At 44.6% G+C, this 27,018-nt stretch overlaps 2 protein-coding genes across 5 annotated transcripts in view; one reads left to right on the plus strand and one right to left on the minus strand.

Moving 5' to 3' along the window:
* BANP (BTG3 associated nuclear protein) overlaps window positions 1–27,018 on the minus strand; it is a 280,256-nt gene that overhangs the window by 229,804 nt on the left and 23,434 nt on the right. For 3 of the 4 annotated variants that reach the window (XR_012906631.1, XM_075939922.1, XM_075939923.1), the window contains exons 2-4: window positions 13,322–13,475; window positions 8,752–8,846; window positions 6,018–6,217 (exon numbers count right to left, since the gene is read on the minus strand). Coding sequence is in view for 3 of the 4 variants with exons in the window: in XM_075939922.1 (XP_075796037.1) it covers window positions 6,018–6,217; window positions 8,752–8,846; window positions 13,322–13,391 (365 nt within the window). In the remaining variant the exon portion in view is untranslated. The other variant, XM_075939924.1, reaches the window with a different exon arrangement.
* Window positions 1–27,018, plus strand: part of KLHDC4 (kelch domain containing 4) — a 316,137-nt gene that overhangs the window by 17,078 nt on the left and 272,041 nt on the right. The gene's annotated exons all lie outside the window — the stretch shown is intronic.

Below are 27,018 nucleotides of genomic sequence, written 5' to 3' on the forward strand. Positions count from 1 at the left end.
GAGACTCTAGGCTCTATAAAACATCAGTTGCATAGCCAGATTACACTACATCACTTAATCATATAAACAAGCCTTGTGTGTGTAGTATGGCATTCCAAATCATAGGATGGCCTGAATGAACTCTGCTGCTTTACTACAAATGTCAGACCCCAGCACAAGGTGACTCAGGGAAAAAAAAACCCAGCTTGTGTCCAAATGGGGTTGCCAACTTTGTAACAGCACATAACTGAACATCCTACTCTAACCTCTGCCCACTTCTTCCCCGAGACCCTGCTCATACCCCACACTCCTTTTCTGAGGCCCCTACCCCTGCTCAGTATATCCCCCTGCCTCTGTCGCTCACTTTTTCCCACCCTTACTCACCTTCACCGTGCTGGGGCAAGAGGCTGGGGTATGGGAGAGGGATGAGATAGGAGCCCAGTCACAGGACATAAGGCTGCCAGAGCCATAGCTCACCTACTTTAAATCCTCCCATCCCCCTGGCCTCAGCTCTTCTCCAGCCCCAGCACTTGACCTGCTCTCCCAGTCCGAGTGGCACTCCTGCTGGGACAGGGGTAGGGGTGTCAGGGCATGAACACTGTTCCCACTACACCCAGCCGGGGAGTCAATGAAGTGGGACAGGAACTGCAGCTACTGGGGAGAGGCACCTCTCCTGGAGCTGGGTGCTGACTGAGGGGCCCTCATCAGAGCATCCATCACCTCCACAAGACCAGCTGCAGTTGGTAGGAGACTGCCCCAATCCATCCTACTCCCCCTCATCTTTGCCCACCCATCCAAAGGCAGGGCCCACCTAAGTTGCCCCACTGAGGTGAGGACTCCAGGTTGGGGCCAGGGATGAAGGATATGGTGCAGAAAGGGCTAGGTTAGGGGGTTGAGATGCAGGGTCCCAGCAGCACTTACCACAGCTGCCAGGAAATAGCCACCAGGTCTCTATGCCCCCTACCACAGGAAGGTGCCGCACACAACCATAGGTACCACCCCCACGGCTCCAATTGTTTGCAGTTCCCAGCCAATCGGAGCTGCAGGGGTGGCATTCAGGGCAGCAGCAGTACACAAAGCTTTTCTGAGCCTAGAGGCAACAAAAAACCTAATGGCCACTTCTACAAGCCCTGCAGAGCCAGGGAAGATAGGGAATGTGCCCTGCAGAGCCTGGGAAGATAGAGAATGTGCTTTAGCGCTAGGACCCTGCTATGCTGCTGTCTGGACTTTTAATGGAGCGGCCAGTATTCCTTATCAACTGGGTGTTCCTGTCAAAAAAATGGACACCTAGCAAGCCTGCACCCCAGTCACCTTGTTCTCATTACAAGATGTCCTAGACAAGACACACCTGAAACCAACATACCTTAGGGAACAGATTTATATAACAAATTTTTAAAAAATAGCTAAACATACGAGTAAACAAACTGATGTGTGAATTTATAATTTATACACTCTCCTGTGTATAGTATTGTAATAAATGAACCCTCAATTATGGCAAATCTGTGTGTCATTAATACAAGCCGTTAATCATCAAACAAAACATAAACAACATTCAAAGTTGTTTGGGGGGATATCGCAACCTTAGAGAATGTACTGAAAAAAAGGGAAAGTCTGCATTGCTGGCAGACAAATAAGACACTGTTGTAAAGTGTAACACCATCTGGTTGACATGCCTCTGCTATCTGCACACAACGGTTTTATTACAATAGTAGAACTAGCATTACTGTAATGGCAGGAGGAGAAAGGGGTTGAAGGATCTCATTCAGGTGTAGAATCTGAAAATCTGTGTCTGAAATACCAACTGAAGTTGGCAGCTCTCCACCGTCATCTGTGTTTTAAAGAGGAAGAGGGGAGAACATAAAGGGAGAGCCCTACAACAGAAGAGTCAATGAAGGTTTTTAATTAGAAATAATCAACAAGTGGAACCAGTTTCTATAAGACGAAAGATAAGGAATTTAGTGATACATCTTATCACAGTGAAACTGAGCCAGCTATGCTGGCTCAGAACCAGATCTGGATGTTTTCCAAGTGAATGAGCCTCTGGTATTTAGCTGACAGCTTTTCATCTACTCTCCAGCAGCTTTGATAAAGCAGAAATGATCCATAAGTTAAATACATGTAGCCTTTGAGAATACACTCCTATTTTTCTTTTTGGTTATGTGGCACAGAAATTGAACTGAACGTCAGGAAAATTCAGTGTTTTCTTGACAAAGCTGAAGATATCCCTATCATTTTTTATTACCATCAAAAACTTTAAACTTTTTTAAATAACGAGGAGCCCTGTGGCACCTTAAAGACTGACTTTTATTTGGGCATAAGCTTTCATGGGGAAAAGACCTACATATTCGCCCACAAAAGCTTATGCCCAAATAAATATGTTAAAGTGTCACAGGACACTCATTTTTGCAGATTAACATGGCCATCTCTCTGAAATGTTTTTAAGTTGATGTACTATACCTGTCACTCATATTTCATTAAAATAATTAATGGAGGGAATGCTGCTGTTTGTTGGGTATCATGCTAAAGATCTTTAATTAAAATCAAAGATCAAAAGTAATTCTGCAAAACAGAAAAAGCACAAACTGAATACTTTAAACACACACAGACACGGCTACAACCAAGTATCTCTTCCCCTTGTGCAGTGAATAAACTATTAGCCTTTAGTTAGCCACCTACTAATAGAATAACTGGATGGGGAACCCATGTTCTCTGGTATTTAACAAATGCACAGATATTAAAAGAGCATTTAGTTCAGTTATAATTCTGAAAAGTATATGTGAAGCAGGGTAGGAGTAGCCTCATCACTTAAAATGTTTTCAGACTCAGAAAAACAGCAACAAAACGTTTAAATCGTAAAGTGAAGGATTAACTCTAAGGTTCATAAGAATGTCTACAGCAGGCAGGCATAGCTTCAAAGAGAGAACACAGCAACAGGTTGAGCACTAAATCCACTACAGAATTAAAACAGTATGACAAGAAAAACAAACGGATGAAAGACAGTGCTTACTGGGTATCCATTAACAGGTTCCTGACCAAGTCACACACTCGAGAATAAATCTTTTAAAGGCACATTTTGTGCATACAGACCATTAATAAAGGGGTCAGTTTTAGATTATATACGGGACCCTGAATTCCTTTCTAAAAAAATCTACATTTAACAAAAATCTATCTATACAATAGTGTGAATATTAGGAACGGAAGATAAAGAGTAGGTTAAGGAATACGAATGTTTTCAATTCAACATTTCAGCATCTACCATAAAAGTCAACAATCTAATTATAAGAGAAGTAGCTATTGCTGATATTGATTTCTTAAGATCATAGACAATTATGAAGATACCAGTTTCAAAGAAAGAGTAAATCCTGACAATTATGGATCCTCCATGAATATGCATCACTAGTAAAGCAGCAGAGGCCGATTTTTTTTAAAAAGGAGACTAAAGTTAGAATCTAAATTTCACATGTAAGTACTTATATAGCAGTCTGTTTTAAAAAAAGTACTGGGCACTCACCAGCTCCCAAAAAAGTCACTTGATGTGTGTGTGACCAGCACACCACCAAGCAGTAGACTGAAGTAGAAGCTAGACAAATTCAAACTAGAAATAAATATACATCTGAACTACTGAAACAGTTTACCAAGGAACATCCATCCTCTGAAGTCTTTAAATCAAGATGGGATATCTTCCTAAAATATAGATTTTACTTCCACCACAAGTTATTAGACTCAATGCAGGAATTACTGAGCAAAGTTCTATGGCTTGTATTATGCAGTAAGAATAATCACATGATCATATTGATTCCCTCTAACCATAAAATATCAGAATCCATTTTTTTTAAAAGATATTAGTATTAGATCCAGTCTGGGTTAGCAGCTTCATTAATGAACTGAGAGGGTGTAAACTAGGGATGTAAGGGTACATCTACACTTGCACCCTCTTTCGAGACAGGGATGCAAATGAAGACATTCAAAATTGCAAATGAAGTGGGGATTTAAATATCCCGCGCTTCATTTGCATATTCGCATTATGGTGCTATTTCAAAATAGCACTATTTCGAAATAACAGATGCTGTTAAGATGCGGTTATTTCGAGAGAAAACCCTTCTCTCGAAATAACTGTAAACCTCATTGTATGAGGAATAAGGTTCCGCATCTTAACAGGGTCTGTTATTTCAAAATAGCGCTATTTCGAAATAGTACTATAACGTGAATATGTAAATGAAGTGCGGGATATTTAAATCCCAACTTCATTTGCAATTTCAAATGTCTTCATTTGCATCCCTCTCTCGAAACAGAGTGGAAGTGTAGACATACCCATAGGGAGTAGTGAACTAGTCAACTACTAGCGTTCCCCACCCCCCTTTGCTGCCTCTGTATCAGAGGCAGCAAGTGGGGAGGGAAGCAGGAGCCGGTGCTGGGGGAAGCCGGCTTAAAAGCCTGTTTCCCCAGCACCATCTCTGTGGTGCTGCCTGCCCTGTCCCCTTGGGGGTCAAGGGCTGCTTCGTGGCAGCAGCGCCTGTGTGCAGGGGGTCCCAACTCCCCGTTGGGGACCTCCCTCCCATTGGACAGGAGCTGCTGCCAGCTGGGCGGGCAGCCCAGCTCTTACTGCCTTTTAAATTGCAGAGCTGCAGCAGGGTTTCATCCTGGACCCAGTGCGAGCCGGGACTGACCCAGCTGCCTATTGACTAATCGAGTTGTCGATAAAAATTCTACCTACTACTCAATTTGTAAATTAATCTCATTTTAAAATCCCTAGTGTAAACAGCACATTAATGAAATTCCATTACTAAACTGAGGTTAGCAGCAAACAACACTCAGGACAAAAATGCAAAAATGAAAATGTATACTTTGCAGGAAATATAACCGGAAACACATATGCACTTATAAACTAATCATGCTGAAGGGAAACCAGCGGCTAGCAAATTAGACTGATATTTGCAGTTCAACATGGTAGTAAAAGAAGGACAAAGTTCTTTTTTTAACCTGTACATTCCTGGACTTCACAGTCTAAAGTAAGGAGATGACTTTTTTATATGAGGTTTCCTTGCACCTGGAATAGTGTGTTTATTTCTGAGCACTACAGGTCAGAAAAATATTCAGAAAATAGTCAGAATTCAGAGAAGAGTATTGAAAAAGATCCAAGGCTGGAAAAACTGAATTATGAAAGCAAAATTAAATATGTGTATTTTGGTTACAAATTAGCCAAGGAGGATATGGGCTGTGAAATCACTGTATAAATATTACAAAGATGTAAACAAAGATAGAGATTAATTATTTAGGTCAAATTATTTATGGGATTAGACCTAGGAAAAACTTAATGATATTACAAATGGGGAAAAAATAGACTCATCATTACACAAAACCCTATGACAATCAAATTTATTAGACTGGACAAATCCTCCAACTGAAGGGGTGGACTACCAATCCTTGAGACGTTTAAAACCATACGGGACAATGGGCAAGTAAATGTACTGTAGATCAAGTGTGTAGGTGCAGTGAAATGGATCAGATGATTAAATAGGTATTTTTTGTCTCTGACTTCTATGATTCTACCTGAGAAATAAATGCTAGATATTATTCTACTGAGAATTTTTAGGGAACAGGCACATACAACTAAGTAATTCTGTTTAATCTATAGTAGATAAAGGTAAAATGAGAAGTGATTAGAATGATATGGCATAAGGAATCAATGAAAACATTAACTAGAAATGTTAACATAAAATAAAGACAAGCTTAAAAAACACATCTAATATTTGTTGTGACTTTTCCAAAAGAAGGATGAATCAGTCTGGTTTAAATCAAATCGAAATGTGGGAATAGTTTCAAACCATCCATGGACTAAGAGGATATGTTTAGTCTCAGTCTAACTAGAAGTAACATCACAAAGCAATTGCCTTCAAGGTGAATTAATTCTACATTCTAACTCACATACCAAGGTCCTGAAAGATATGCATAAAGATTCGTAGCTTGGTACTACTAGGGAAGATAGATTTGGGAAAAAGTACATTAGTATATAGATGACAGGCCTGTTCTTTTCTTACCATCTCACTTTATTGCACGTCTGTGTAGCACCAAGAGGAGAACCTGCCACCATGGGAACTTGGATAGGGCTATGTTGTTTGTTCATGACAAGGTCCAGTTTCTCTTCCAATGATTTGCAGGTAGCCTCTAGTGCCAGCAGCTTTGCCTCAATACTATCCAGTCGTAGGCATATTGTTTGATTAATGGAATACAAGAACGACTGAGGAGGAGAGAAGGTAAAAAAAGACATTTTTAGAAGCTTATAAATTTATATTCAGGAACATACGTATCGCAAGAGTCACCTAAATATGATTGGCAAACAATTCAAGGAACACTATTAGTCCTTCTAGTCACAAAATTTGACCATCATTAAAACTGATTAAATCCAGCAATATTATTACCATTCACAGACTTCCTTTAATTCTTCATTTAGAAGCTAACAGCATCCAAACTGAAAAAAATGTGTATCTAATCATCTTATTAACAGGATTTAACTTGCCACAACAAAAATTAAGATGACAGGTCAAAACATCTCGCTCTGTCATGCATAAATAAGATTATAACATACATGAACACACGCATGGATAAGATCTCCCCAAAAAGATAAAACCAACTGTTTACAAACGTGTAAAATGATCATATCATTACATTCAAAGAAATAACATAACCTCAAAAGCAACAAGCACAGCTCACTTCCATTCTATATCAAACCGCTTACTTGGACATATGCAAAGATAGAAATAAGATCTGTTTTCCTATGCAAATATATCTATTTTTTAAAGACAAACTGTTGCAAGACTTTTTTGGAGGAAATTGCGCAATTGAATGGTGATAATATATATTCCTGGACTTGATTTTAAGAAACAGCCAGCATGCCACCTAGTGGCTTCTGTCTAAAATTAAACTTACACAGTGAGCCAAGCTCGCAGAAAACATTGCATAAAATGAGCAATACAGAATTGTTGCTAATACTGCTGGCCAGCTTGTACTCTTAATTTAGGAAGCCTTGTCTGATCTTCACAGCTTCTAGGGTAATCTTAAAACAGTAAGACAATATTTGCCTGTGTGGCAGCAGAATTCCACCTACATGTTTGTTGGTACTCAAGACTGAAACACGATCAACGCAAACTATCAATAAGAAACATATGTGAGAGAGGTGGGGAAGGTCTATGAGAACAGGGAATCAAGTCAAATATGGGTGGACTGACCCAGAGAAACTATTATTAAAGTACTTTTAAAAGATAACACAGCTGATTTGGCTAAGATATTTAGCAGTTGTCCAGTTGTGAACATATGGGTGTTTGTGCTAACTATGAATAAAACACACAGGATCTCACCAATTGCTTCCAAAAGAAAATTAACAACATCTGATGAGACTTAACCGCTCCCCAAACCTTACCTTCCTTTCCTCTCCTACATTCTCCCATACTTTTCTCCTGTCAGGGAGGCAGAAGGTTCTCATTTGCTCTCCTCTAATCCCAATGACCTAATCCATCCTATCTCATGATCATCTTCATCCCTACTCTCATCCCCTTTCTTATTCTTCATGTTCACCTCTCACTCTCCTAATACAAACAAGCATTTCTCAGCATCTGTCGTCTTAAAACTTTCCTCACCGAAGTGTCTGACATATTCCTAGTTAAAGCTCAAAAATCTGTATTTCATCTTCATCTCCTTGACATGTCACAGCTGCTTTTGATATTGGCAACCAAGCACATCTTGCACATTTTCTTAAAAATTTTTGTCCTCAACTGGCTTCTGTGACTGTCCACTTCTGGTTCTCTTCTTACCTCTAATAACTTCTTTACTCTGTCTTTAGGAGGATCTTCCTCATTCCCCTCTACAGCTTTCACTGGGAGATTCGCAGAGCTCCGTATTTGTTCCTTTCTCTTCTCACTCTGCACTCATCTCTAGGTGATCTCACCCGCACAAAATAAATTCAACTAACATTTCTATGATGACATTTCCTCTCTACTGCAGAACTGTTTCCTTCCGTCAAAGTTAGAACTGAGAAAGAAAAGCCTAGGATCTCCTTAAGGATATCTAGCCATCAGCTCAAATTCAACATAGGGTTGTTCTTCATACACACCTATCCTTTCCCCTCTACCTCCTTTCTCATGGACATCACCATCTAGATTGTAAGCCCTGAAGGGAGGAACCTTTTTTTCCCTATGTTTGTATACTGCCTAGTACACTGGGGTCCCAGTCCAGAACTAGAGCATTGTACCACTACAGTATAAACAATAATTAATTAAAATAATGTATTTGAATGTCTTTAGTCTAGAAACCCTGGGAAACAGAGTATGCTGTATTAAAGAATTTACTCGGTCAGGGAGGCCGCTGTAGGATCGGGACATGAAGGAGAACAGTGTGGGGTGCTTACCTGGCGCCCCACTCCCGGAGGAACATGTGGCTCCGCGCTTCCCGCTGAAAAACCCCAGGGGAAGGGCATCGCTGCTCTGCCATTCCCCCAGGTGGAGGGGAGGCATCAGTGCATATAGCTGCTGCCTCCTCCGCCTGACAGGGTCCATACCACGGTTATTCCTAGATTAGGGACACCCGGAATATGGAGATTCACGTGTAATTGTTCTAAAACATTTGCAGAAAGGGCAACAATCCCTCCCCCAGTTCAAATTTAAATAAACTGATTATATTTTATTATCTACCCTCTACTTTTAATATACTTTTCTCCCCAAAGAAAAGCAACTACATATATCGGATCTTCTGAACAACAGAAAAGTATATTACTACAACCTTAATAGAAGGATCCTGGCAGTTAATTTCTATTCGCTGGCGTTTCAGAGCAGGCTCTACATCTTCATCTGTCACCTCATGATTCTCCAATACAACTGAAAGCAAAAGCAAGCATTGTCACACCACAATTCTAGGAGCAAAATAAGTTATGAAGACACTGACGTGACTTACTGAAAGTATCCAGCATCACAGAGAAAAACAAGTTTCGCCTGATTTAGCTGTATAAGAGCAGTTATTCACTTTTTATTTGAAAACATAACGAGGAGTAAGTGCTCTGTGTACCACTTCATAAGAAAAGCACCTTTTGAACACTGAATCTTTGAATTATTTGATCCATTATATGCTCTCATATTTCTCTCTGAAACAATGCCAGTGCTAAGTACTAAAATATATCACCAGGACTAATGAAAATATCCCACACTATACATGTATTATATGTCCACATACAACTTAAGAATGATGTGTTGCATATTTGCTTCTTAAATATCTCATGTAGAATGTCTAGAAAAAATAAGCATGAGTTTATCTCAAGGGGGAGAAACTACTGCAGTACTGGTAGTATATTTGAATGGAGAAAATCTTCTCAATAGTAGAGGAAACTATGAAATAATTCTAATGGCATACTCAAAGTGCAACACTGAAATGTAGAGTGAAGTCATTATATTTGTTGATTTTAGTAGGCTTTTGGCACAGTACCTCATGACATCCTCATAAGCAAACAAGGAAAATGTGTTCTAGATTAAATTGGTTGAAAGACCAAACTCCAAGAGCAACTATTGATGGTGCACTGTCAAACTAGGGAAGAGTTATTTAGGGGGTCCCGCAGAAATCAGTCCTCGGTCTAGTACTAATCCAGGACTACTCAACACACACCCCGTGGACCGCATGCAGCTTGCGGCCTGTTTGTTTGTAGCCCGCAGTGCAGTTGGGTTTAGGCTGGGCTCAACATGCGGCCCACTGATGGGATCCATTGAACATGCACTCCACTGGGAACACACTCCATAATGGTGAGGCATCTCCAAGGCAAGATGAGCATCGAAAGATGCAAGTGGATGGGCTGGCTGGAACAGACAGGTACAGGGTATCAGCGTTTCTAGCCCCCAGGTTGGAGGTTCCAGGAGAACCAGGGCACTGTAGGAAGTGCTGGCTGCTTAGCCTTGTGGGCAAAGCCTAAGAGGTGATGACTGGCTCATAGTGGCCACGTATGGATCCAGCGCTGCGGCAGAGCGGCCCTGCCTCTGTCCCGCATGGTGCAACAGACTCCTGAGTGAGGATGTCAGCTCTGCTGGGATTCTAGTTAAATTCCTGGACTGTTGTGAAGCCAAAACAAAAAAGTAATCAATATAATGTTCTTCTGTTGATATGTGTTTTAGTAGTTAAATTCTTGAACTGTCATTGCTCATTAAAAGTACTGTCATATGGGCAGAAATTGGGTCAATATTGCATTTTATTAATATCAACAGAACTGACTTAAATGGGGCCTGCATGTTGTGTAGTCTTGCCTTAATCTTTGTATTCATGCCCATCAGTGCTAAAGAAGCTATTTGCATATATATTCGCATGTACACGCAACCAATACTTAAGTTATGGCCCTCAGCATGTGCTGTGAGTATCACTGTGGCCCCTGCGGCTTCCAAAGTTGAGTAGCCCTATACTAGTCAATATTTTCATTAATGACTTAGATAATGGAGTGGAGAGTATATTTATAAAAGTTGCAGATGACACCAAGATGGGAGAGATTACCAGAATCTTGGAGGACAGGATTAGAATTGAAAAGGACTTTGACACATTGGAGAATTGATCTAAATTCAAAAAGATGAAATTCAATAAAGACGGGTGCAATGTGCTACACTTGGGAAGGAAAAAAATCAAATGCACAACTACAAAATGAGGAATAACTAGCTAGACAGTAGTAATGCTGAAAGTGATCCGGGGTTTATAGTGTATCACAAATTGAATATAACTCTAAAATGCGATGCAGCTAAAAAAAGCCAATACCATATTGTTATAAAGAGGATGGTGATCAACTGATTTCCATGTCCACTGAAGACAGAATAAGTGGAATGGACTTACTGTGCAGCAAGGGAGATTAAACTAGATACTCGGAAAAACTTTCTAAGTATAAATTCTGAATAAGATTCTAAGTGAGACTGTGGAATCCACATCACTGGAGGTTTTTAAGAACTGGAGAGACAAACACATGTCAGCTATACCTGGTCCTGCCTCAGAGCAGAGTCCTTTGAAGTCCTTTCCAAGCATATGTTTCTATTATTTCTATAGGATTTATAGCCTTTTTTTGAGAAATAAATTTTTAATCTTCTTAAGATCTATAGTCAGCTGTGAATTTCCTCGTGTTGTTGATATAAAGCCATGTTTAGTCAAAACACTTCAAACATGTTCCCGATCCTTTTAATGATGGGGTAGGAAATAATTTTTGACAGGAGGACCACTCCAAGAATTTGGAAAGTGGTCGAGGGCCGCACTCTTCCATGATATTAATGGAGGAAGTGTGGAGTCTGGGATGGAGGTTAGGTGCAGAAGGGTGCTTCGGATAAGGAAGGGAGTTTGGGTAAAAGAGGCAGTTGTGACCAGGGACACTGGACTGGGGTGTAGGGGGTTTGATTGTGACCTATGGCAGGGAATTGGGGTACAGGAGGGGGTACAGGGATTTGGGTTGTGAGTTAGGGCAGGAGGGGACTGATATGGGGCAGGAGATTGGGGTGCTGGATCTGAGAGGGGATATGTGTACTGGAGGAGCCAGAGGATTTGGGTATATGGAGTGGGAGGGGCAGAAGGTTGGGGAAGGGAGGGACTGGGGTGCCAGAGACAAGCTCTGACCAAGAGACTTACCAGCAAGCAGCCATTCCTGAATCAGCCTCCCTGCCTGTCAGTGTTCCCTCTAAGCTGCAAGGCAACACAGCTTCACAGGTGCAGGAAGCCTCTGACTGGGCAGGGTTGATTAATCACCTGTGAAGTTGTGCTGTCGGACAGTTTAGTGGGAACACTGCTGCCTGTCCTACCACTGCACAGGCTGCAGTCTTGTGCTTCATGGCTGCCTGTTATTGAAACAGGCAGCTCCCGTTGATCTGTTTCTGGCCAGAAACCTGCCAATGCGATTGTGCTGAGGATGGGAGCAGGTCCTAAAGCTTTCCCCCCCTCCCCTCCAGACTCACAGTTTTAAAAGAAAAACCGCCCCGCAACCCCATTTCTGAGTGGTGTGTGGGTGGAGCAAGGCAAGTAAGGAGCCTGCCTGGGGCTTCTCGAGCATCCGTAGGCTGGAACCAGTGGCATGGTGGGCCAGATTCAGCCCACGGGCCATATTTTGCCCAAGACTGTTTTACTGTATATAGCATTTTACAGCATATGAACTCTAATACTATCAGATAATCACTACTATATAAGTTATATTTGTATACTACACATCTTCTATTTTTTTTAAACTTCATCAAAAAATACTGATGTACCAATATGTTTTCGTGATCACTCACTCTAGATTTTCTTGAATCTGCTTTAGCCCTGCTGCACCACCAACTGGGATCTCCCTGAGGTGAGCACTCCCCGGCCCATGTTGGAAGCCCACACCCCAATACCCTCCCCCAGGTCAGAACACCCTCCTGAATCCTAACTCTCTCCCAGCCCCCACACCCCAACTGCTTGCCCCAGGCCACTCTCACATTCTAAATCTTGGCCCCAGCCCAAAGCCCCTTTGTGCACCCCAAACTACTACTAACCTCCAGCTTCACCCCAGGCCCTGGAGCCTTCATCCCCTTCTGAACTCCAACTTCTGCTTCCTCCTGCAAGCCCCCTCCTACTCCATGAACCCCTCATCTCTGACCCCACCCTGTGCCTCCACACCCCCAGGGGGCTGGAGTCATAAGCGCCAGCTCACCCCACTGAGCCTCCATGTATGGCCCGAAATTGATTTTTTTTCTATGGCTCCTGATAGAAAAAAGGTTCTTCGCCCTTGATGAAGATCCACTATCTCTAAATGGAGCAATATATGGATTGAGAACAATAACTAGCATCCAATATTGACATTTTCCCTTAATAAACTCTCAAGGATAATGTAAATCACAATGCTTTTGGAGGTGATTTCAACCTGTTATCACTTTGGTACAATGCAAATAATTTCAGACATATACATGAGGAAATACTGAATACTAAGTACAAAGCTAGGGTTCATAATTGTTGGGTAGCAATTTTATTTGGAAAAACCCTGAGAAAGATGTTCAGCAAGAAGAAATGTTTAACCCTAATTTTTATTTATTTATTTATTTGCATAAAACTACTTCCATATGCAGAATAGGGAAAGAATATAACCCTCTACTTTTAAAGATGTTAAATGCAAAATGTTTTTAAAAAATTGTTCCAGTAGGAAAATTCAGGCCATCTTGATAAAGTTACTGGTACGTATTGTTAGCAAATTCATTTTTAAAGGCAGAAATACTTTCTCTAGGAAACGTTTGTGCCATTTTGAATTAGTAAAAGGAGCCCAATAGTGATTTTTATTCCCTGTTTAGAAGGTAATATTTCACTGCTCTTCCTTGTGTCACTGCTACCCCTACTGTACCTGGATGAACTGGGTTCAAGTCTTCCACTGCAATCTGAACCACATCTGCCAAATCCTGTTCTGACATCATTCAGAATCAGGCAACAATATCCGCTCAGATACCACAGAAGGCCCCAAATTCACACTCTTAAGAGGTCTGTCACTTCATGCAGCCCTGAAAAACAGCAGCAAAAGAGAATGTTAACACACAGAGTAAATTAATACTTTATTTGTGTTCTTTAAAAGGAGCTGACACTCAGAGGATTGATAGTGAGAAAATCAGTGCCTTTCACCTTTGGGTTACTGGTTCAAACCCAGATTGGCTTTGCTTATGGCTACTTAATATTCAGTGTTCCTTGTGAAACAGATATAATTTTGGTCCAGTTTCTAGTAGACAGGTGTCCACATCACAGAAACTACTATGCCATTAATGGCCACTTTGTTTGGTAGCTTTTCCAAAAAGAATCAAGGCTGAAATACACTTATCACTTTTGAATTGGTCTTATCTGGATCTGTGAGGATAGCTTGACCTATACTCTTTCAGGTGCTGTACCTCTTCTATGAATAACAGGGAAGCTAAGAGCCACTCTGGGTCTCTGGGCAAGATGGAGGGGGGCCGACATCGGGCTCCCTGAAGGCGCAGGACCCTGGCCAGGGCAGTGACCATACCACGCCAAGCCTCCCACAGCCCGGAGCACAGTGCACACACACACCCCATAGAGCTGTCCAGAGTGAGTCACATAGCAATTTAAAGGGCCTGGGGCACCAGCCCTTTTGAATCACTCATCCCCTCACCCATCCCCCCCTCTCCTGTCAGCAGGCCTAGTGAATAAAGACAGTTTTTTGACTCCCTAGTTGGGCACTTCAATGCTATTCACCAACAACATTAAATACATATAAAGTGTTTCTGTTTTCTTTTAAATATGTTTTTTCTTTTTTCTATAAATGTATAAGACACTTGGCCTCTTTACTAAGGAAATAACATTCTTAAATTGTGACTTCTTTTCATTTACAGGTAAATTATTTAATATTTATATTGCATTAACTCCCAAAGATCCAAACCAGGATTGCACTCCCACTGTACAAACATATATGTAGACATTGTCCCTACAAGTGTGATATTCCGATGGGATCTGTAAAAGACTTGGTTAGCATACAATGAGATTAGGGACTTCTCTGCTGCTTATTTAAACAAAATTTGAATTTTTTTTTAACATTCTTGGCTCCAGTCTCTGTCTGGTGTTTCTATTGCTCAGCTCTGATAAAGCTTAATTCTATTTTCAACACATGGTCTTGACTCTAAAGCCAAGTATTTCTCAGCCCTGCTCCTGCAGAATTCTATCAGAGGACTATCAGGGATGGTCTAGACAGTATTTGGTCCTGCCAGGGGACTGGACTCGATGACCTCTCGAGGTCCCTTCCAGTCCTAGTATTCTGATTCTATGACTTTGGTACCCATATTAAGGAAAATCTTCAGCTTCTAAAGTTGAATTAAAATCAGAGGAACAATCCACGTATGTATTTCCCCACAGCTATAGAAGGATGAACAATGTGTGCCAGGAGACCAGTCTTTTTTAATATCTGGAGCAAAGAAAACTAGCAGGATAATTTGAGGCTTACCAATGGAAACTGTATATTTATCCCTTAACTTTGACACTGAATCAGATCCAACTATGCATAAACATTTTCCTCTTTCCTTCTTCCACTTTAACACATGAAAGCAATTAAACTAGGCAGGTGGAGTGCAGTTTTGAAAAAATATAATAGTGTTACCAAAGACTTCTGAGATTGGCCTCTGCAGCAGCCACTCATTAGAAAAGCCTATATCTTTTGAATGAGAATACACACAGTATCAGAGTTGTTTACTCAAAATGATGTTGCTGCCAATATTGATTCATTTGAAATTCTGAACACGATGAAAACTGCTAGGATTGCATAGACTATGGCAAGGTGCCCAAGAAACCTGGTAATGGGTTAGTGCATGTGGATGCCATTTTGGCAAGTTAAATTTGCCATTTTTCTCAGAAGTTCTGGGAACTGGCCAGTCTTAACATAATAAAACAGCTGTGCTAGAAATCCTGTTTCATAATGTCACTAACTGCAGGTACTATTCAGGACTCTTCCCTTAATTTGAAGGGATACATCTTTCAATCCACACACTAAAAAAGGGGCAAACTGTGTCAAATCTTGATTTAAAAAAAAATCTTATTTAAAACACTAGACTATCGTGATATTTCATATGGTTCATTTTAACCTTGCCCAGCTGTGCTGTTCTACTTCTGAATACTTCAGCATATTATAAATCACTTTCAAGGGATCTGTAACTCACTTGTTTAAATTCAGTATAGGTCAATACACATGCATACATTTTTCTCTTCCAAAATCCATTTGTTCTAACTTTAAACTAGTTTTGTTATTTAAGCCCTCCCTTAGTGCAAGTGGAAAACAATTTCCCGTTTTGACCTCCTTTCTCCAATCCCTGCCGCTTGTGTCATGTTCTGTTGAAATATTGGCATATATTTAAAAAAAAATCCAGGCACAAAATCCTCACTTTATCCTAGCTTGGACAGATGTCTTTTAGCAGCAAATGAATAGAAGGATTAAAGCAGCCAAGATATGGGAATTAATAAAATGGCATTCTATATATATGACAATTTCTTCATAACATTAATTTTCATTTTTAAAAAATATTTTCAATAAATCAGGCATTTTACATGGGCAACTGGCCACAGTTAAGATGAAACAGTATTTTACAAATATGCCATTTTTGCATTCTCTAGGCATAGCACAACACAAGTCTGCTGCCCTAGACTTAGGCTATGTCTTCTCTAAACGGAAGATCAACGCTAGTGTCTCTTCCCCAAGACATGGGCACTTAAAGTGTCCCAACAGCATCATGGCTTAGTAGGATTAGAAAACCAACATGGGAAGATATGTTACCATGATGAGAAAAGTACCTCAGCAGGGCCATAGGGAACAGCAAAACACAGACAGGCCAAGGCGGATATACTGCCTGCGTCCAACTATCTTTTCAATATTTTGCCAAAGGAGGTCACTTGTGGCTAGAGATGTTTAAAAACAATTAATAATGTAATTGTTTGACCATTTTAAAAAATCTTAGCAGTGACATGCTGCAGGTTCTGCAGTATAAAGCTTAAACTACAGAGCCCATAACTGCAGAGCCCATCCAGCTCTCTGGGCGGAGGGCCAATAGCTGTGAGCCAGTGCACGCTGGGAACTGACTTATGCCAGCCCTGCTTCTGGAGAGCCAGCTGCCACTCTGCAGGCTTTGATACAGAGCCAGCAGCACAGGGCAGCAGCTGGATGGAAGCCGACACGTAACCATAACAGAAACATTTGCACTCTTGCATCCCTATCTGTGGTGTCTGCTAAAAGCTAAGAACTAGCTGATTGGCATAGTTAATCAAAAATGTTTGTACAGGAGACAATTTTGGAACTATGTGCCATGAAAGGAAATTAAGTTCCAGATCTGTTGGGAGTGAAACCTATCATCAGAGTAAGAGGAGGCTAAGAGCTCACCCAATCAACATCAGGACATTGAACATCTGTGGAGAAAGCCTAAATTTACCATCTGCATTAGATGCATGTTGGAGATTCATAAACACAAACAAACCCCAGAAGAGTTCTCCTAGACAAAACAACAATAGCATGTGACTGTATACAAGGAGAAGGAATAACCCAAATGGTTATCCATTACAAAGGAATAACTCTGCCAGTGGGAACTGTCTCATGAACAGGTCCGTTGATGAGAACTGCTAGAATCAGCAGGTGACCGGAAAGTAACTAGTTAAAAATCATAGGTTAAAATATTGTATTTTGTCTTTTTCTTGTAGCTATAATCTTGTTTCCAAGCCCTTATTCTTTGTTTATTTAAATCTTTACCTCAAGCTATATTAAATAAACTTTTTAAAATTTTTTCATTGCCTTTTTCTAAGAAAAATATAGAACTAAGATAAAACCGATGAATTAAGGTGGGGTGGGCCAGCCCACAAGGCAATTATAGGCCCCGCCCCCTAATTACAGGCCCCATGGGAGAGGGAGGAAAGGAGCTCAGCCCCACCCCCACACTCCCCACGCAGCTGCAGAGGCTCTTCAAAAGGACCAGCTCCAGAGGCACCACTTCCGAGGCCACGTGGTCTGGGGCTGGAGGTGCCACTGACACAACACCTCTGGGACCGTCCCTAGGCCACCTGGCCACACTAGCAGTGCCTCTGGGGCCGCCCTGGGCCGCGGCGCCACCACAATAGCCTGGGGCCGTGTGGCTGTAGTGCCTTCATAGCTTGCTCCGACACCCTCCCTTGTTCTTGCACCTTCTCTCCTGGCCATACACTGCACCCTCCCTTGTTCCTGCTCCCTCCATCTGGCCAGACCCCCTACTCCCAGCCTGCATCTGCACCCCATCTCCCTCCCAGATCCTGCACCCATCCCTGTCCTACTTACTGTCAGCCCTGTCTCGCGCACTGTACCTCTCTGTTTTGTCCCTACCCCAGAGCCTAAGGAGGTCCATAAAATCCACTAACTCCAGACCCCCAGAAAAGTAAATTTGGTCTATGGGAAACCCTAAACCTCAGTTTCCTTCTTCCCTTCCCTTCACCCCATGAGGTTGGGGCACCCGAGGAGTGAGATGTCTCAGTTGGGGCCACATCAGTGAGCGTTGGGGGGGTTTGAAGAAGTTTTTTTTGCTTCTCACTTGTGTGGTCCCCAACTGATTTTTTTGTGGGTCAGTGACCCCTAACCAAAAAAGGGTTCCCATAAATAAAGAAAACATTGAAATCTTTTGTGTTGGACATAATATTTTACTTGATTTAAAATGAAGTGTGATAAACTAACATGAGAAAGTTAAAATCTTAATCTGTTTCATAATTTAAATTAAATTGTTCTTACTAGCTGAGGATGGTTCAGAAAATAAGTTCAATGTATCCAGCAGCGTAGTTCTCAACCCCAACCCTTCCAGGTTGGCCAGCAGCCACTTCCGAAATTTGTGATGTGGCCCCTTCCAAAATTATTGCCCACCCCTGAACTAAAGTATGCCATTTCCATGAGTAAAGGGGATCAGTGTCCTCAGGAGAGGGTATTGGCCACATGAGTGTAACAAAGTGAGGTGCATAAATTGCTAACCTGAGGAGGAAAAGAGTCCAGTGCAGAGCACTTGTACAGTCAAAAGTCACTCGCTGGAGAAAATTTCCCCTGGTGGGCACAGTCAGGGCTCCCTCCTGCTATAAGTAGTTGGTAATGATTTATCCCCAATAATTCAGGCAACCCCTTAAGAATCACAGACAGGAGCTACTTGCCTGTTTCCTTCCCCCAGCTCTCCTTCCATTTTGTGCCCCTACCCTCCAGATATTTTCCTATATTAAATTTTCTTATACCTTTATTGCAGTCCAAAATCCCCATGTTTCCTCCACAGCTTCCCTCAATACCCATATTCTATCTCCATTCTCTCACAAGTCCCTCCTGCACATCCCTGTTCCTCACCATGCTTCCTACTCTTCTACTACACTCAGCTGACACACATCAGTATTGATTCTTTTCAGAGGTCAAGATGAATTCTGACCAGGTTTGATTTCTTCTGGAATGTGTACCTGGTTTGTAACCATGCAAAGAAAAGAAAAAAGGGAGAGTGGAAGGGAGATGTTTCTCCAGCTTCAAACAAACAAAAAACAGTACATGCTTACTTTGCAAATCTATATTACTACCAATTAGCAAAACCTTCTGGCCAAATGATCTCTTGATGAATTACAGGACATATTACATTAACCTAATCCATCTGTATTTTAGAAGTGGCACTTAGAACATGAATGAGTCACTGAAATGATTAAACCTAAAGATATGCTACATACCTTGCCTTCCTACATCCGAAGTGTCAAACTTAGACTTAGGATTCACGATTTTCATGAACCAAATTCAGTCTACTTTCACACAAGGAAAAAAATGCTCTCAAAATTTGGGAAAATGTTCTTTGATTCTGAGCAAGAACAGTCATTACAAGAGAGAAGTAACAGACTAGAGGTTGAACTTCTAGTCTGGCACTCTCTGATCTGGTAACATCTCACGTCCAGCATGATTTTAGTTACCTGGATGTCCACTTATCCTGGGCATGGCCAAGTTCGCCACAGTCCCATAACGTTTGTTTACAGCCACCGGTCCTGGATCTCAGTGTTCTATGTTGTTATTTAGCTCTAATTTGCTCCTAAGGGTATGTCTACGCTACAAAGTTAATTCGAACTAACAGCTGTAATAGCGGCTATACATGCAAACCACTAGTTCGAATTTAAATCGAACTAGCGGAGCGCTTAATTCGAACTAGGTAAACCTCATTCTACGAGGACTAACGCCTAGTTCGAATTAAGTAGTTCAAATTAAGGGCTGTGTAGCCACTTAATTCGAACTAGTTGGAGGCTAGCCCTTTCCAGCTTGCCCTGGTGGCCACTCTGGGCACAAACAAGGAAACTCTTCTGCCCCCCTCTCGGCCCCGGGAGGCCTTAACGGGTCACGGTATGGCTACGGTGCTTGTGCCAGTTGCAAGCCTGCCACCACCCACCCAGCAGACCCTGCACCTGGCACGGCATGAGCCAGCCACCCGCTGCCACCCAGCCCTCTGCCTCTTCCCAGGACCAGGCTAGCAACTCCCAGGAATCTGCCCGGGGCCGCAAGAGGTGGGCGCCCACCTGGTCTAGTGCGGAGATCGTGGACCTCATCGAGGTTTGGGCGGAGGCCTCCAACGTCCACGATCTCCACACTAGCCACAGGAATGCGGCTGTCTACAGCCGCATGGCTGACAGCCTGGCCAACAGAGGCCACATGCAGACCCGGGAGCAGGTCCGCTGCAAAATAAAGGACCTGCAGCAGGCCTACTTCAGGGCCTCCCAGACAGGGGCCGACCCGGAGGCATGCCCTCACTTTGAGGCCCTGAACTGCATCCTGGGGGCTCACGCAGTCCATATCCCCCGGGTGGTGATCGACCCCAGGGCAGAGGGACCTGTCCCAGACACGGAGGAGGAGGATGCCGAGAGCCAGGAGCCTGCAGGGAGCCTGCCCAGGACACAGGACCACCAAAGCATCCCACAGAGCACATCGGCTGTGTCGTCCGAGGCCTGGGAGGGTTCCACATGTGAGTGCCATTATGCTCCCCTTATGTGTATGGAGGGCGTGGGGGGGGGAGGGAGCCCAGGGACTGTGCGCCTGGGCCTTGCCCACCATGGAGTAGCAGCTGTGTCATGCAGGGGCCGTGGTCCGTTCCCCACACGCCAACCTCGCCTTGCAGAGGAGGGCTGGGTTTTACCCACCATGTCCCCAGGGAGAACTGACCACTGCTCTTGTTTCACCACAGCTGTAGCACCTGGGACTATAGAGCGCCCCACCCCGCCTGCAACAGCCACCCACACCCGGGCCAGCAGGCACACCCGCAACCTGGAGGACTACCAGTGGCGGCACCTGCGGTTACTGGAGCAGCAGGTCCGCATCCAGGACCACTGGGTCCGGAAGGACCTGTGGCTGCAGCAGCGGAGATTGGAGGTTCTGCAGGAGCAGAGCCGTGCCCTCAGAAGTCACCTCAAGACCCTGGTGAACAGGTTCTTGCCTCCTCCTGCTTCAGCCCCTGCAGCTGTCCCAGCTCTCGCTCCTCCTCCTACCCCTGCTCCCACTCCCACTCCCTCCGCAACCCCCGTCCCTCCTGCCCCAACCTCCATACCCATTCCCTCCCCGACACCCCCACACCCGCAGTGCTGTGAGACGGGAGAGCCAGCAGGACCCCCAACCTTGAGCTTTCCCTTCCATTCCTCTCCTTTCTCCCCCTTCCAGCTCCCTCCTCCCAGGTTTCCCCGTCCCCTGTCTCACCCTCACTCCTACCTCCCCCAACCCAGTCATGTACAATAAAGAGAGATTTTTGTTGGCAAAACAGGTGTGTTTATTTTACAATAGGAAGGGTGGTTAGGGAGGGGGAAGGAGAAAGAGGAGAGGGTGGAAGAAGGCCCCAGTGGGGCATGCAGGGAGAATTCAGTCCTCCTCCACCTGGAAGCTCTCCTGCAGGGGTTCCCAGATCCGGACGGCCCCCCGCTGGGCCTCCCAGATGGTGGCGGTGCGGGGCTGCACGTACTGGCCAGCCATGCGCTCAGCCTCAGCCAACCAGGCTGGCAGGAAATCCTCCCCATTCTGCTCACATAAATTGTGCGGCACACAATGTGCTGCCACCACAGGAGAGATATTGTGTTCAGGGAGATCAAGGAGGGTGAGAAGCCATCTAAATCGGGCCTTCAGGCGTCCAAAGGCCCCCTCAACCACAATGCGGGCCCTGGTGAGCCTGGCATTGAAGGCCTGCCGGGAGGGGTTCAGGTGCCCCGTGTACGGCTTCATCAGCCAGGGCTGTAGGGGGCAGGCCGCATCCCCCACCAGGCAGATGGGCATGTCCACGTCCCCGACCCTGATGTGGCAGTTGGGGAAGAAGGTCCCAGCCTGCAGCCTCTGGCACACGGAGGAGTTCTGGAACACCCTGGCGTCGTGTGCCTTGCTGGACCAGCTCACATTTAGGTCTGTAAACTGACCCCGGTGGTCACACATGGCCTGCAGGAGGATGGAGAAGTACCCCTTGCAGTTGATGTACTGGGAGGCCTGGTGTTCTGGGGCACAGATGGGGATGTGCGTCCCGTAAATGCCCCCCCCCCACAGTTGGGGAAGTCGAGGGCGCCGAACCCCTAGATGACCGCGTCCAGGTCAGCAAGGCGGACCACCCCGTAGAGCAGCACCTGGTTGATGGCCTTGACCACCTGCAGAGAGACACAGCAAACCAAGAATCACTGGGGCACCTGGGAGTGTTCGTTCCCTGGCACTGCCCCGCGCCCCACTCCCGGAAGCAACCCCCGCGGGTGCCGTGTAGTATGGCCGGGACAGACCGAACCCTCCCATGCGGGGCACTTTCACCTCCTCCCCCATCCCGTTTTCCCTGGGGCGGCCCATCCCCTCCTTGCAGCTCCCCTCTCCCCCAGCCCAGTGGCCAGTGGGTGCCATACCTGCATGAGCACTGCTCCGACGGTGGACTTCCCCACGCTGAACTGGTTCCCGACAGATCGGTAGCTGTCCGGCATGGAGAGCTTCCATAGGGCGATGGCCACACACTTCAGGAGGGGGATGGCAGGCCTCATGCAAGTGTCCTGTCGCCGCAGAGCAGGGGTGAGCCACTCGCAGAGTTTCAGGAAGGTGTCCTTCTTCATCCTGAAGTTCTGGGTCCACTGTTGGTTTCCCTAGCGCTCCAGGACGATGCAGTCCAATCAGTTGCTGCTGATGTCCAGATGCCAGATGCAGCGGGGCACGCTGGCGTCCGGGCACTGCTGCAGCTCCTCCACGAGCCCCGGGAGGATGCAAGATGGTGCAAGACAGCCAGATGGTGCAAGACAGCCTCCAGCCATTGCTGGCAGGCTAGCAGCAGCAAGTCCAAAACTGGAGAAGCATGCCCAGGGCGAGCTCTAGTTCCATGGTGCCAGCTGCGGCGGTGTCCCCAATGGGAAGCACCGACACAGAGGGGCAGAGAGAAAAACGCTTTGCTGACCCTCAGTGAGGTAGGGAAGCAAGCGGAAAAGCTGAGATCCGGCTGTCCAGGGGGGTCCCTTTAAGCACAAGCCTCAGATAGCCTCAGACAGCAGCCACAAAAAGCAACTACTGACCTGATGCCCTGCTGGAACCGGTTTCAACTGCCCGTAAATGCAACCCAGCGTCCAATCAGTGTGGACATGCTAGTTCGAATTAGCAAAACGCTAATTCGAATTAGTTTTTGGGTCCAGATGTGCTAATTCAAATTAGCTTAGTTCGAATTAACTAGTTCGAATTAAGTTAGTTTGAATTAGTGCTGTAGTGTAGACATACCCTAAGTGTCTTCTAAAAATCCAGTAAGCGGTGGAAGTGTTGGTGATGCTGCTAGACAATACTGACTTCCCATAGTTCGGAAAATTCTCTGGTTCAGCAGAGAGCAGTGGATCAGAGAGGTTTATCCTGTATATTATATTTTGATAACTAATTTTTAGATCCTCTGAAGATTTATACAGATTCATTTACCAAAACTTCATATAATTCATTTAACTTCAAGTCAATTACAAATTTAAGTTTATAAACTGAACTGTATTTACTATCTTATATCCTTTGAAAAATTAAAAGGATGTTAAACAGCTTATGGTGTTCAGATAACCACTTGCTGGGTTTCAAACTGCCTTCTGCCATAAAGTAATACCTCAAACTGTCATCTGGTCAGATCTCATATGCAAAAGCTGGAAGAGTGCTTGTGATAGGAGACCTCTCGGCAAAAATAGAGAGTGATGATGGAAACAGTACTAGTAAATGTGTACGTGGGACCTTTTCCCCTTGATTCTCTATATCTTTTATTCCCGGTCACCAGCCCCACCTCTAACCTGAGCATCCACGTCTTATACTTATAGTATACTTAGATTTTCAGAAAGCCTTTGACAAAATCCTTCACCAAAGGCTCTTGTGTAAATTACATGGCCATGGGATAAGAGGGAAGGTCCTTTCTTGGATTGAGAACTGGTTAAAAGACAGGAAACAAAGGGTAGGAATAAATGGTAAATTTTCAGAATGGAGAAGGGTAATTAGTGGAGTCCCCCAAGGGTCAGTCCTGGGACCAATCCTGTTCAACTTATTCATAACGGATTTGGAGAAAGGGGTAAGCAGTGCGGTGATAAAAGTTTGCGCATGATACTAAACTGTTTAAGATAGTCAAGACAGAAGAAGATCTCACCAAACTAAGTGATTGGGCAACAAAATGGCAAATGAAATTTAATGTGGATAAGTGTAAAGTAATGCACATCGTGGAAAAATAACCCCAACTATACGTACAGTATGATGGGGCTAAATTGGCTACGACAAATCAGGAAACAGATCTTGGAGTTATCGTGGATAGCTCTCTGAAAACTTCCACACAGTGTACAGTGGTGGTCAAAAAGGCAAATAGGATGTTAGGAATTATTAGGAAAAGGGATAGAAAATAAGACCCAGAATACCTTACTGTCCCTGTATAAAACTATTGTACACCCACATCTTGAATACTGTGTACAGATGTGGTCTCCTCACCTCAAAAAAGATATTTTGGCCTTGGAAAGGGTTCAGAAAAGAGCAACTAATATGATTAGGGGTTTGGAACGGGTCCCATATGAAGAGAGGCTAAAGCGACTGGGACTTTTCAGTTTAGAAAAGAGGAGACTGAGGGGAGATATGATAGAGGTATATAAAATCACGAATGGGGTGGAGAGGGTAAATAAAGAAAAGTTATTTATTAGTTCCCATAATAGAAGAACTAGAGAACACCAAATGAAATTAATGGGTAGCAGGTTTAAAACTAATAGAAGAAAGTTCTTCTTCACACAGTGTGTAGTCAACCTGTGGAACTCCTTGCCAGAGAAGGCTAGGACTATAACAGAGTTTAAAGAGAAGAAGTTACTCACCTTCGTGCAGTAACAATGTTTCTTCGAGATGTGTCCCCATGGATGCTCCACTGTTGGTATCGGGCTTGTCCCGGTGCCGCAGGTCGGAGATTTTTTTTAGCCGTAGTTGGCCGTATCATGCATGCACGGTAAGCACCCTATTCTCTCGTGCGGTCCAGCTCCCGCCAGGTCCTCTCACCACTCATCAATCTGAAATGAGAATAGAAAAGGCTCCGGAGCGGAGAGGTGGGCAGGACGTGCAACACCCACGTGGACACATCTCAAAGAAACATCGTTACTGCTCGAAGGTAACTTCTTCTTCGAGTGGTCCCCGTGGGTGCTCCACTGTTGGTGACTACACAGCAGTACTCGTCTGTACTACGGAGACAGATTCACTGTTACAGGTGAGGACTGCTGAGGCCACTGCTGAGTCCCCCGCTAGTTGACGTGCAATTGCGTAATGTTGTGTAAATGCAATTGCGTAATGTTGTGTAGTGTCAGATGACCACGTTGAGGTTCTACAAATGTCCATCAACGGGACTCCTTTGACGAATGCTGCTGAAGTGGCAGTTGCTCTTGTAGAGTGCGCCCTAGGGCGAGACTGGAGTTGTCTTTTTCAGCTATTGTGGCACATGGTAATGCACTGAACTATAAGGTTTGAAATATGTTGGCTGGAAAGAAGACAGCCCTTGGAACAGCCAGAGTAAGATACTATGAGGCAGTCCATCTTACGCCACTCCCGAGTTATGTGGATGTAGAAAGATAAGGCTTGACGTACGTCAAGGGTATGTAGCAAAGCTTCCAGAAAGGATGGTGAGGCTTCGGATAGAAGGAGGACAACATAATAAGCTTATTAATATGGAACTTTGAACAAACTTTAAGAAGTAAGGCAGGGTGTAGTCTTAAGACAACTGAGTTTTGGGTAAAAATTGTAAATGGTGGGTTAGTCATAAGCGCAGCCAGCTCACTGACTCTCTGTGCTGATGTGATTGCTAGGAGAAAGAGGACCTTCGCTGTCATTATTTGAAGGGAGATTGAGATAAGGGGTTCAAACGGATTGTGCATGAGAGTGTCCAATACTTGGTCAAGATTCCAAGAAGGAGGTGGTGGCCTTCGAGGAGCGTTAAGATTAGTTAAACCCTTGAAGAATCTTTTCGTGATAGGATTAGTGAATACTGAAGTACCATCCACAGAGTGGTTTAAGGCACTAATTGCAGATAAATGTACTTTCAGAGAGGACAGTGCATGACCCGAGTGATGTAGATGTAACAAGTAGTCAAGAATGAAATTTAGTCATGACTTCTCGGGAGTGATGTTGTGCTGGGAGCACCATAGAGAAAATCAATGCCACTTTGACAGGTAGATCATGCGCGTGGATTGTCTCCTGCTATCCATCAGTACGTGCTTGATTTGATGTGAGCAAAGGTGTTCCGATTCTGTGAACCAGTCAAAAGCCAAGCCGTCAGGTGCAAAGTGTCCAGTTTGGGATGAAGTAGGCGACCCTGGTTCTGGTAAAGAAGGTCTGGAGAGGGGAAGGGGGAAGGGAAGCTTCACCGACATTAGATGTAGGAAGGGAAACCAAGGCTGTCTCGCCCATGCTGGTGTGACGAGGATCACTAGTGCCCGGTCTTCCTTGATCATCTCCAACACTCGAGGTATAAGCGGGGTTGGAGGAAATGCGTACATCCATGGTCACCAACCAGTAGATCGCGAGCTACCAGTAGATCTCAGGGGCTCTAAGAGTAGCTCTTGAGCCCTCTCTGAACTGCGCGCCTGCGCAGTACATTACATTAGATTTCCTCATTTGAGGAGCAGCTACTCACCGAGCAACAACACAGGTGAGTAGCTGCGAGGAATGGTGGGAGCTGGGAGGCCGGAAGGGCTGAAACACCCCAGCCAGCTGACTGTGGCTTTCAGCTGAAAGAGGCTGCCCCATGCTCCAGCTGATCGGCGGCTTCTCCTCTGCGCCTGCCCACGTGGAGCTTGGTGCACCCTGGCTGAGAGCCATGGCCAGCTAGCCGGGCAGCCACTTCTCTTCTCTCCAGACCAGCTGCCCTGCGCTCAGCCCAGGGAGGCTGCATCTAGCTCCAGCTATGCTGGAGCAAGCTTCCCGGGCTGAGTGCAGGCCAGCTGGGTGGGAGCGAAGAGAAGCGGATTCCTGGCCAGCTGGCCATGGTGCTCAGCCAGGATGCACCAAGCTCCACATAGGCAGGCGCAGAGGGGAAGCCGCCCGATCAGCTGGAGTGTGGCTCAGCCTCCTCTGGGCTGAAGGCC

The sequence above is a fragment of the Pelodiscus sinensis genome, chromosome 12 (genome assembly GCF_049634645.1).
Source record: "Pelodiscus sinensis isolate JC-2024 chromosome 12, ASM4963464v1, whole genome shotgun sequence".
In the NCBI taxonomy this organism is placed as follows: Eukaryota; Metazoa; Chordata; order Testudines; family Trionychidae; genus Pelodiscus; species Pelodiscus sinensis.